This window comes from Gymnoscopelus microlampas, assembly GCF_963454915.1.
Source record: "Gymnoscopelus microlampas genome assembly, chromosome: 10".
NCBI lineage: Eukaryota > Metazoa > Chordata > Actinopteri > Myctophiformes > Myctophidae > Gymnoscopelus > Gymnoscopelus microlampas.
The window spans coordinates 11,302,307-11,315,171 of NC_139947.1; the positions used below are offsets into that span (position 1 = coordinate 11,302,307).

Here is a 12,865-nt window from a genome sequence, read left to right on the forward strand (position 1 = left end):
ATCTAAAAGTTACCAGCACAGTTTAGTGAGGTGCTGTTGTGCATTTCAAAAGTACAATTACATCATGTCCAGTCAAGTACAGTCCAATCAGTTTAGGTCAGTTGGTTGGGGGGTTTCCCAAGTAGCCTATCTACCCACTCAGCTATGGTATGTGAAATGTTGTATTATTGGGCAGAAACCTCTTATCCCCATATTCAAACTGTTTTTAGTTTTTTGTAAACTAACGCCCTACTTGATCACACTACAGTGTCACACAAAAGCAGCAAAAGTAGTAGATCCACAAGCTCGAACAAAAAAAATTGGTATCTAATCTGGTAGACCCGGGTCCCAATCCATGTTGAAGTGATAAGTTGTAGCTGTAATACTCTAGATGTTTTGTGAATCAGTTTTCTTACAAGTTACACAAGCTGCTGCTGTCTGTGGGGCTTTTAGGCACTTGTTGTTGTTTTTGTCTTTCATAACAGCCTCATGACTCTGTGTTCCTCCTCCCTGTGCAGGCGTAAGGTCCTCAGACTGTCTGGTGGGCTGGACCAGCCCGGTGACATCAGCTACCAGATGGTGCTGTGTCTCATAGTCGTCTGGATCATTGTTTACTTCTGCATATGGAAGGGAGTCAAATCCACTGGCAAGGTGAGCAGGTGTGTGTGTGTGTGTGTGTGTGTGTGTGTGTGTGTGTGTGTGTGTGTGTGTGTGTGTGTGTGTGTGTGTGTGTGTGTGTGTGTGTGTGTGTGTGTGTGTGTGTGTGTGTGTGTGTGTGTGTGTGTGTGAACATGTTCATGTCAAGGAGCCCCAAAATTGGCATAGCTCATAGCGCTCGGTGCCACACTATGAGCTTGTAGATCTGCTATTTTTGAATAGCCAAAGAAATCACAAATGACACAGATGCGTTCCCGGTCTTAATGGGTGAAGATTAGACATTTTGTATTCTTTACTTTAGCGGCATTCCAGCCGATTCAGCACCTTGGAGAGGGAACATTTGCGGATCAGTGGACGGTCATAGAACAATGGGAATTTGTTTTCGGAATAACGGACCGTCTGTCCAATGGGATTCCGCTCTAAATGGGACATTTTTCAGACTATTTGGGGTTTCAGAAAAATGGGCCGTCGGACCACTGGTGCTTCGATAATAACGGGCTTTCGGAGCAATGGCTTGGCACCCTCACAAGTACTGTTATACTAACGTATAACGTATTTTTGTGCGTGCGTGCGTGCGTGCGTGTGTGTATGCATCCCTGTACAACAGGGATTTTATAATATGTCTGACCACCACTTATTATACTTTTCAACTCAGTGCACTTTGCCCTTTTGACCTCAAATCAGCTTTAATATAGCAATAGGATCATTGTCTAGACTGAAGCACATAGGAACTCGAACACTTTATTTTCCCCCCTACATTTTTATCCCACGATTTTTGTAACCCAGTTTTTTTCACCCAGTGCCAATTGCCTAAGCTGTAATCCTGGGCGCTACTCTCCCTCTGCCAGCCTAGGGAGAGCCCCGAACTGAGCTTCTGCTTCCTTCAATGCATGCAGAGTGAGCAGGCCGCTTCTTATCGCCTATACGAATGTCTCACACCTTTATTTAGGGTACAGAAAATCCCACTGAACTTTGGACCCTTATGCCTGTATACATTGTTCTGTAAATTTGCTGCCAGCACAGAGACAGAAAAGGTCACACACTAAAACGACCAATCTATAATTTGAGTACTTGAGCAAAAAATACTTACATTTAAGTTAAATTATTACTTAAAATGAGTAAAAAATAAATAGAGTAGTACCCTCTGAATACCAGGGCCCACACATCAAATTAAGTGGCACCGTCTGAATACCAGCACCCACACATCAAGCAGAGTAGGCACCGCTTACTCACACTGGCTGTGATTTTTTTCTCATGTTTGATCCTGTTTGATTCGTGAGCACCATTTGATACTTTTAACTACTTTGAACCATTTTTTAAATATCTCCTGTGAGCACCTGGCTGGTTGTTCTGTTCTGTCTCTGTCATACACACGTCTATGTCTGCGTACATGAATCACAGCAAAGTAGCCCATTGAAAGCCAAGTCTCTTAAGAGAGGAAAAACACAATGGGGGAGATTTGAGTCAGCCTTTTTTAGTAATCCGATTAGTCACTTTTTTCTCCCATGTAGATGCTTGAGAGAGCTTTTCTCCCCGTGTTCTCTCCCAGATCAAAGCAAATATGTTCTCTGCTTTGGTCACTGCTTTACTCTTCTCAGAAGGGGTCAGTGGGACTGACTGGGGGATGGCGGGGAGGGGGGGGGCTTGAGGTTTCTACTGACCACTGGGCAGTGGGCGGGAGGGAGGGGGAGCGTTCTCAGCACAACAAATGCCTTGTCAATAGAGAACCGACAAAGTCCTGACGTCACTCCCCTCTACCCCTGGGTCATGGACATATTTTTTTTCTATTGAAAATCCCCATAGAGAAATCTTTGAGCGTGTGTTTGGATAAGAAAAATATGTTTTCTTACTCTTTGGATAATAGAAAGTCAAAGTTCAATTTTTTTTGTGTAACTGAAGTCAGAAAACAAAACAAAAACTGATGTCATGAAACCTTTAATAGTTATTTAAACTATTATAACCTTGCTGTTTTCTGCATTGTGTGTAGGTGGTATACTTCACTGCCCTATTCCCCTATGTGGTTCTGGTGGTGCTGTTGGCCCACGGAATCACTCTACCAGGAGCCAAGGACGGTATCATCTACTACCTGAAACCAGACTGGTCCAAGCTGGGAGAAGCACAGGTATGTGTCTAGGTTGAGCTCCATACATATTTAGGTCAGGCAGAAACCTTGGGTCTACAGTGGTTCTCAAACTTTTTCTTGTCAAGGACCCCCAAAATTGATGTGTATTTGTCCGTGGACCCCCATCTCAAATGTATTTTTTCGCCAGGGACCCCCAGAAGAACATTTTCCAATACTTTCAAGATTTATTTATTTTATTCAAAAATAGCAGATGTACAAGCTTGTGAGCTTGTATATCTGCTATTTTTGTATAGGCAATGTATAAAGTATAAAGTGTTTAATGTCAATGCTGTATTAACACCTTTTGCTGGAGACCCCCTGGAACCCTCCCTGGGGGTCCCCGGACCCTACTTTGAGAACCACATGTCGTGAGCTTGTATTTTTTAAACAAAAAAAAAAGAGTGAAAGTGGTTAATTCTGTCTTTCTACTTCTGAAAAAGTATTAACAGATATCAAATAACAACTACATTGGATCCACAGGTTCTTGTTTGCATTATTTTTGAAAAATAAAAGTTTAGGTCAAGGTTGCACCCGACAGCAAGGATATAATACAGTATTTTGGGTACAACAACACTGTTACATAATTATAACTATAAGATATAATATAATAATAATAAATGTCATAATATGTAATATAATAATATATATAATAATATAATAATAATGTGATATAAGATATGATTATAAGATATAATGTAACACTGTTACATATACTGTGTTCAGGTGTGGATCGATGCTGGAACTCAGATCTTCTTCTCCTACGCCATTGGACTGGGGGCCCTGACCGCCCTGGGAAGCTACAACCGCTTCCATAACAACTGTTACCAGTGAGTTGGACCACAACGTCACACCATTACATGAACCCATAGGATCCTTTTACCATTCCCATTCCTTAACGATTCTCTCTTTAACGGTTCCCTTTAACCCATTCAATGTGGGAACGCATACTGTGTCATTTTAGATTTTATGCTGTAACCATTATTTTATACTTTGGGCTATTCAAAAATAGCAGATATACAAGTTCATTACTCATCACTATGAGCTTGTAGATCTTCCAAATGGACCCTAACAGGTCTGTAACTCTGAGACATACAGGACTGTAACTCTCAGAGTTATGATGGTCCTTGAAATTTAATTTAAAGTTTGAGAACCAATGGTATTGTAATTATACAGCAGACGTGAAGTCTTCCGGTTCTTCAATGTTGGATCCAGTTTCCTCCGGATCCCAACCCTGTACATGAACAAATCAACTTTATTGTCACATCACAGGTTTACAGGTGTAAAGAAGTGGTCATTTGTACTTTTCAGGAAAGGGGAGAAGCATAGAGACAGATAGATAACAAGGAAAACAGGTCAGATATTGAAATATTCCTGATATGAGTAGAGTGAAATATATAGTATTTCTTGATAACAAGTTGAGAAAGATGTATGCATACTTTGCATACATAGGGTGCATGGCTAGAAGAAAAGGCAAAGGTACAGTAACAGTATGAGGCAGTTAAAATAGTAACATATATATATATGAGGTTAAAATAGCAGCAGATACATAGGGTGCAGTAATAGAACAGTAACAGATACGGGACATAAAGACTATAAAATTATAGTCTCACATGCAGGTGAGACAGCATTTAGAAGCTTACAGTATATCAGGCATGTCAATGTAAACATAGGTGGTAGTTCGAGTACAGCAGCACTACACACACACACACACACACACACACACACACACACACACACACACACACACACACACACACACACACACACACAGATCTAAGCTCTCAGTCGGCAACTGATTTCATTTGGATTCCATAGAAACCATCATGTCTTCTATGGAAGCTTGTTGCACAGCGAAAATAGCCGATCTAGAAGCTGTCAATGCGTCTGCGATGCATTGACAGCTTGTAGATAGGCTATTTTCGGTAATTTGTTTTTAAAGATTGGAGCCTTCGAAGTGGTCAAACTATCAATATGTTTAGAAGCATTTTCCATAAAACCCTAATGGTTTCAGATATTTCATTAAAAAAAAAAAGATTACTTCACCCGGTTGGCAGTATGTAAAACAGCAGGAACAACATTTTTACATATTGTGTTAATTGTTTTTTGAAACAGCGCTAGTGCGGGGAGTGTGCACACGCACACGCACACGCACACGCACACGCACACGCACACGCACACACACACACACACACACACACACACACACACACACACACACACACACACACACACACACACACACACACACACACACACACACCCAGCCAAGCTTGTAGATATGCTTTCCCCCCTGTTTTTAAAGACAGGGATGCCAGGGCTGATGCGGTTAACATACCACAATAAACAGATTGTTATCCATTTAGGCTGGCATGAGGAACGCTCTCACAGTCACTAAAGGACATATTTGTTCCAGCTCACAAATATGTCCTTAGTAAACGGTTCTATAAGGCTGGATTCTTCACACTCAGTAAACTGAAAATAGGAAAAATACATACTCATTTACAGCAAGAACGAAGTACTGTACTGTACTTTGCTTGAAGAGGGCAGTGAATTTGTCTCATCTACAAAGCAAAACTTTGGTAGCATTTTGTTATGTTTTGTGATATGCAAAAAAAGAAGATTTCACATCTTGTTTTTCTGCTTGTGCCGGGAATTTTGGCATGCCAATAGGCCCTCCGTGGCGCACTGTTCACATAACAGATGCAGTGTCATTTTCCCTGATCGAAAATAGTATCCTTTAGCTACGTATTGTACAAAATGGAGTTGTTTGACAGCACTATCATCATTGTTGTGTTGGATTCATGTTAATGTGTATTTTCAGACTTTTAACCACCGTCAATACTTAGTAATATACAGTAGGGTATACTTGACCTTTAGCTCTGTACTTGGTCTGCTCTTTTTTCCTTCTACACCATACCTCTGCCGAAAATAGCTCTGCTGTTTTTGGCTTCTCATCAGAATAGGGTTGCTAGGGTTCAAGTGATTAATAAAAAAAAAAAAAGTATCCTATCACACAAAGTTTTGGCGGCCCCCTCCCTGTAGTAACCTCCCCCCAGGGGTTCCGGACCCCCTGTTGAAGATCCCTGCTTCAGCACTGTGCACCCAAAGAGCCTATGATTATTTTCAGGCTAACCCTCTATACTCGCAGCCAGTGTTAATTGTGCTGACTAAGACTAGACTAAGACTAAACTATTTTAGATGACTAAAATAGGACTAAAACTAAATGGTGTGTTATTCAATACAAAAAACTAAGACTAAATCAGAATTTGCTGTCAAAATTAACACTGCTCGCAACAGGAATTCATCAGAAAATACAGTATGCGTAAGCTCAATAAAGTTGTTGTTACGCAGACATGCGTTCCGTTGCGTGCTGGTTGTTAGCTGTCACTTGAGAATTGTTAACTAGCTACAGCTGGGCTTGTCCCACTCCCAGCTCACTGTGTTGACCAGATGGTTGGATGTGTCTTGCATGTGTTTTAGCCCAAACAGAGAGAGATGTGTGTAAACAACACTCCAGCTCTTACATTGCAGGAGGACACCAATAATAGTTGGTAATTTTTTAATAGATCTCTCTGAACATGATTGTGGGACTCTGCAGGCATTTGTGGAATGAGAGGAGGAGAGGAGAGCGGGGTGGGACACCAGGAATATCCCGCCATTGCTCTCCCTTGACCTAAATTGGAAGTTTCAAGATGTGTTCAGGAGGTACAGTATTTATGTGTCAGCTCAGACCCCCCCCCCTCTCTCTCTCTCTCTCCCTCTCTCCCTCTCTCTCTCTCTCTCTCTCTCTCTCTCTCTCTCTCTCTCTCTCTCTCTCTCTCTCTCTCAAACACACAAATGTACACACACACACACACACGTACGCACGCACGCACGCACGCACGCACGCACGCACGCACGCACGCACGCACGCACGCACGCACGCACGCACGCACACACACATACACACACTTGCACACACTTGCACGCACGCACACATACACCCACGTTGGTAATACTATACTTGTGAGGACATTAATATTTTACAACGGCAATTGTATGAATGCCAATTTTACCATTTTAACCCTGACTCCAAAGCCTAAGTTGTAGTTAGTTGCTCCAATGGAATGGTGTCGTGCCTAAAATAGCCAATCTGCAAGCTCACAAAGCATCGCGCTGCGACAGCTTGTGAGCTTGTGGATCTGCTATTTTGGATATGTGACACTGACTATATAAATCGGCATAATTCTAAATCCCAACTCCTGAACCTAACCTCTAGTCACTCAGTTTAACGACAACAACCTGACCTGAGGTCAAAGGTCAGAACATCAGTCGACTTGTCCGTCACCACCAGTACACTTGCTCTTATGGAACCGGAGCCATTAATAAGCTGTGTCAGCTCTACCCTGCCTCCATTTGATATAATAATATCACCGCTATCGGGCAGAATAGTTGTCTCACTCTGTCTCTTTCCCTATATACATATATATAATATATATATATATATATATATATATATATATATATATATATATATATATATATATATATATATATATATATATATATATACTGTGTATATATATATACATATATATCGTTGCTGGTGGGCAGAAACCTCAAATCTCCATTTTCTAACTTTTTGTGTTTTTTCGTAAATAAGCGCCCTACTTGATCATACTACAGTGTCACACAAAAGCATCAAAAGTAGCAGATCTGCAAGCTCAAAACGCGGTGCGAAGCGACGCGTTTTGAGCTTGTAGATCTGTTACTTTTGATGCTTTTGAAATTGAATCCTGAAAAGTAACAGTTTCCGACATACAGTATGAGGTTTCCACCCGACAGAGACGATATATATATATATATATATATATATATATATATATATATATATATATATATATATATATATATATATATATATATATATATACTGTACTTTTCCCCCCCCTTGCACTGCTGTACTGTCCTTTTGGCGCCTGAATTCCCCCCACAGCGGGGATCAATGAAGGCCTTGTAGCTTACACACATAACATGCACCATTATTACGTTTGAACTGGTGGAACGACTGCAGGCGCCGTCGGCTCAGGCTGCCCTAATGCATCTGCAGCGTTGCGGCATAAGTCTATAACTATGCAACAACAGGCCTGGCTGTTGTTTATGCTGCTCTCTCACCTCACTGCAGAGGCCAGACTGCTGGCCCGTCGCCAGCAAGACTTTGTTTGCTACACGGAAGGCTTCGTTCAGGATAAACAGAGAGGATCATTGTCCCTACAGGAGAGAGAACTGGAACGCTGTTGACCCCGCCGGGGGTAGAATTACTTTCCGTCTATATACATGGGATGGAATGGCAAGAGTCGTTATTGTTTTTTTAGTTTTTTTACCGTGGGCTATTTTGTTCACCTGTCGTGTAGGCACTCAATAGCGCTTTGGTCTGCTCGCCCCATTCAGCAGGCTGGAGGCTTCATTGACTCTTTGCTGTCTATCTGCCAACTATACACAACAGGAGCTATCAGAGAAGTGACTATTGATTGAGCGCTAATTACTCCCCTCTGTCCATCCTGTTTGCTCTTCCCCCGTGCCAATGTCTGTCTTCTGTGTCTGTCCTACTAACCTCGCGTCACCAGGCTTTCCACCACGAAGGAAAGCCTGGTGTTCATTAAAAAGCTAAAATATTTATATATATATATTTGGACAAAAAAGGGTTTTCAAAGAAGTACTGCTTAACTCCCAAATGGTGTGGACTGTAGACTTGCAAAGAAAATAATTCCAAGGCACTTCGTCTTTGATGAAAAGATATATTAAGGATTTATTTTGAGCAAGGCAACAAAATATGACCATCGCGTATCGACCTAAAAGGTCTTCATCAGGGTCTAACATTTTGGCCAATCAGTCACACTTAAATACAGCCATGGGTGATGTTCCAACCATGCCCGTACGTTATTACGTCATGTTCAAGTGAGCACAAATGCCCAAATAAATCAAAAAAGGAAACAAGGCAACAAGCATTTGGGTTCTGGTGGTGGGTTCCGGTTGGCGTCGCATTGTTTTTGTTCCCCACATAATGCGAATCAATTAGTTTAGTCTCGCTAGTCGCGCTACGAGTTAGAATAAAATATTTATATACCAAACGATTATTACGGTATACCAAAAGAAACGAAACGATTATACCAAACTAAATACATTATAAACTAGGGGAATCATTTTGGAGGTGCACGGCGTGCTTAGTTCCGGCCGTGGGCTCCGGCCGCCTGATGACGCAAAGTTATTTCCGCTCCAGCCCGGATCAGTAAACCGAAAAGGGTATTGTGTCCTACAGGCAGTGGTGGATAGTAATGAAGTACATTTACTTTAGTGCTGTACTTGAGTACATTTATTTAACTCTATGACGTCCACATGTTTGTTTTAAAATACAAAATACAATTCAAAAACCTTTTTTTGTCAGGGCTGGTATGGTAGACTTTAAGGGTTTTATGTACTTTATTTGAGTATTTACCTTTTTTACTTTCGACTTTCACTCTTTACTTTTGTCTCCACTACATGTGTCTTGGAATGCTGTCAAGACACTGCATCGTGTTAAAAAGCATGTACTGCCTAAGAATACCTAAGTATTATTAGGCAATTACTCTAGTAGTACATTAACTCGAGTAAAATTGTGACTTGTTGACTTGTAGTTAAGTAATATTTGACCCGGAGTATCTATCTATACCTTGACTCAAGTACTGGGGTCGAGTAGAGTACTTTGTCGACCACTGTACAAGAGACTGATCTCATGACTCAGTTAGAGTTGTGCCGATACCGAAAACAGTATCGGAAAAGCTGCCGGTACTGCTTCAAATGCTGACATCGGTATCAACGAGTTTGCTATTCTATAACACGTAATTTACAGTCATCTATTATTTGGTATTTTGAACGCTTCAGTTGATGTTGCACCACTGTTTTATACTCTTACTGTACTATTTAAATTATTATTTTACTAACTTGCTGCACTTTAAGAATTATTGATGGAAATGTTATTTATTTCTAGATCAGTGGTTCTCAAACTTTAGAATTTCAAGAACCCCATAACTCTGAGAGTGTACAAATGGAACCAAATGGGTACCTACGGGTCCATTTGGTTCCATTGGTACACTCTCAGAGTTACAGACCTATAATGGGCCATTTGGAACCCCCTCAAGAGGGTCCCTGGACCTCACTTTGAGAAAGGAAAAAAATCAGTACATCTCTAGACTCTGAATAAATCTGTCTCTCTCTGTGTGTGTGTGTGTGTGTGTGTGTGTGTGTGTGTGTGTGTGTGTGTGTGTGTGTGTGTGTGTGTGTGTGTGTGTGTGTGTGTGTGTGTGTGTGTGTGTGTGTGTGTGTGTGTGTGTGTGTGTGTGCAGGGATGCGTTCGTCCTGGCCCTCATCAACAGCGGGACGAGCTTCTTCGCCGGCTTCGTAGTGTTCTCTGTGCTGGGCTTCATGGCTGCAGAACAGGGAGTGGACATCAGTAAGGTAGCTGAGAGTGGTAAGAACAACAACCCTAGTCCATGATAGTCCATAACGTTACATTTATTATGAACTTCCACTTCTATTTTATTTTATATTTTAGAGTAGAGTTATTGCAAAACATAGATTAACATAGATAGCAGATCTACAAGCTCACAACGCGTCGCTTTGCGACACGTTGTGAGCTTTTAGATCTGCTATTTTCAAAGGATTTTTATACATTTTATAAATTTGAAAACTTCTGAAATGGGACCTTCTGCACAATGATGAGTACTTTTACTTTTGGTACTTTAAATATATACTTTTGTACTTTTACTCAAGTCAATTTTGAATACCGAACTCGTACTTGTAACAGATTATTTCTACAATAGAGTATTGATACGTTTACTTAAGTACAAAATGCGAGTACTTCTTCCATCACTGAGAGTAACATTAGCTAGCTACAAGATAATAGTAAACAAGCCAAAGGCCGACCGGATGTGTTTTTTGGCTTGTGTCCAAGCCCTCGTGTCCAAAGCGATTATGATGGTGTTTAGATAAAACTGTCTGTAATAAACACACTCCAGAAGTAGGGCAGAGGGGGTTACACCATCGGAGGTATAAGTCCCAGAATCCCGTGGTGAAAAAAACACTCACATTTCTTACTTAAGTAAAAGTATCAATACTGCATTGTAGAAATAGTAAAACATTTACTTGAGTAAAAGTACAAAAGTATTGGCATCAAAATGTACTTCAAGTACCAAAAGCAGAAAGTACTCATTATGCAGAATGTCCCATTTCACAAGTTTTCAAATAAAATGTACACAAATATTTTGAAAATAGCAGATTTACAAGCTCACAATGCGTCGCGATGTGACGCGTTGTGAGCTTTTAGATATGCTATTTTCAAATGGCCGAAATGTATATAGGGCTGAAGTGGCTAATGTATGTTTTGTAATAATAATTTAAATCTACAAAGTAACTTCGTTAATCGCAATTATTTGTAAGACAATCAGTCGTCTTTGATTTGATTGATTGATTGAATACTTTATTCAGAAATGTAAACAGCACGAGGTACAGTCAGACGTTAAGGCTAAAAGGACAGTCCTGGGGACTTGTTTCCATTGTGGTCCTATGTAATTCAGTTCATCAACATAAATAAAAATCATCAACAAATACAAAACACTTTATATACAAAAAGGAAAAACGGCGTCAGTGAATGCCAGTGAATGCTCCTTTCGATGGGAATCAACTAAGATTTCAACTAAGATTTCATGATGGTGACATATATCCTAAATATGTTGTGTGCAGGGCCAGGCCTGGCCTTCATAGCCTACCCCAAGGCTGTGACGCTGATGCCTCTGGCTCCCCTCTGGGCTGCACTGTTCTTCTTCATGCTGCTGGTCCTGGGGCTGGATAGCCAGGTAACAACACACACACCCACACGCACACGCACGCACGCGCACACACACACACACACACACACACACACACACACACGCACGCACGCACGCACGCACACACACACACACACACACACACACACACACACACACACACACACACACACTGAAAATAGCAGATATACAAGCCTTGTGTGAGCTTATACATCGGCTATTTTCACTATTTAGAAATAATGATTTTTAAAAAAAAGGACATACAAGGTTTCCACCCGACTGCAACGATATCAGCTTTGACCGTTAAAGGCTCCTTGTTTTTTTGCCTCACTAGCGGTGAGTTTTTGAGGCCCAGTTCAGATCAGAGATTGGACTGTCAGGATCTCTGTCTCCGTGTTTTATTTTGTAGTGACATTGAAGCCTTATATTCATGGAGATTTTTTTGTTTTTGTCACATTCCGAAGCCAATGATTTGATGACCGGCGGACTCTCCGGTAGGAGACTCAATGGAGACTCTTTGAGCCTCCTACCGGAGACAATAGCATATTTCCGCCGGTCATCACATTATTGCAACAAAAACAAAAAATCTCCATGAATTCAAGGCTTCATGGGGTGTGGAATGGATAGAAAAGAAGTACTTTTGTGGGTGAACTACTCCTTTAACCCTTGTCACCTGTGTCCTGTTTGCTCCAGCCAATCCCTGTGTTGATTGCCTTTCAAGTTCCACCTGTGTCCAGTTAGTTCACTGTCTATATATATGCCTGTTTGTGTCAGTGAGTGTTTGTGTGATCCTCTGTTACCTGGGTTTTAGGTGCTGCCACCCTCACCCTGTGTTTTATGAGGAGTGCAGTATAAAGAACTTTGTTTGCTAGTAGTGTTGGAGTTTTCCTGCATTTGGGTTGAGCTTAGAAAATTCCTGACACCCGTTTTCCGTTGACGTGTTGAGTGCCGCAAATGTGCCGACCTACAAGCTCTCAAATGACTGGCTGAATGGGCTGAATGCCATGAAACCTACTGAGCCCATTCTTGCTCCCTGAAGGATGAGCCGTAATCATTTCAGCCCACTCACAGGCCAAAATGTCAACTTTTCACTAGACATTCCCATATTCTAATGGACCTGATTTGGCGAGCCCATGGCCCTTCTTCTAGCGCCACCTAGCAGACTACATTTTGAGCTGGGTGTACAGGGCAACACAGCTTGTAGGGACCGCTAGCGGGGCTCTTTGTCAGTGGTGCAAAGTAACTAAGTACATTTACTTAAGAA

The 12,865-nt window shown here is 41.3% G+C and overlaps 2 protein-coding genes across 2 annotated transcripts in view; both read left to right on the forward strand.

Annotated features, from left to right (window-relative positions):
* uckl1b (uridine-cytidine kinase 1-like 1b) overlaps window positions 1-12,865 on the forward strand; it is a 476,626-nt gene that overhangs the window by 402,231 nt on the left and 61,530 nt on the right. The window lies entirely within an intron of this gene.
* LOC311052925 (sodium- and chloride-dependent creatine transporter 1) overlaps window positions 1-12,865 on the forward strand; it is a 44,680-nt gene that overhangs the window by 12,115 nt on the left and 19,700 nt on the right. The window contains exons 4-8 of the mRNA XM_084068233.1: window positions 498-630; window positions 2,624-2,758; window positions 3,482-3,585; window positions 10,120-10,244; window positions 11,516-11,628. Coding sequence (XP_083924359.1) covers window positions 498-630; window positions 2,624-2,758; window positions 3,482-3,585; window positions 10,120-10,244; window positions 11,516-11,628 — 610 coding nt within the window. The remainder of the gene's footprint in view (window positions 1-497; window positions 631-2,623; window positions 2,759-3,481; window positions 3,586-10,119; window positions 10,245-11,515; window positions 11,629-12,865) is intronic.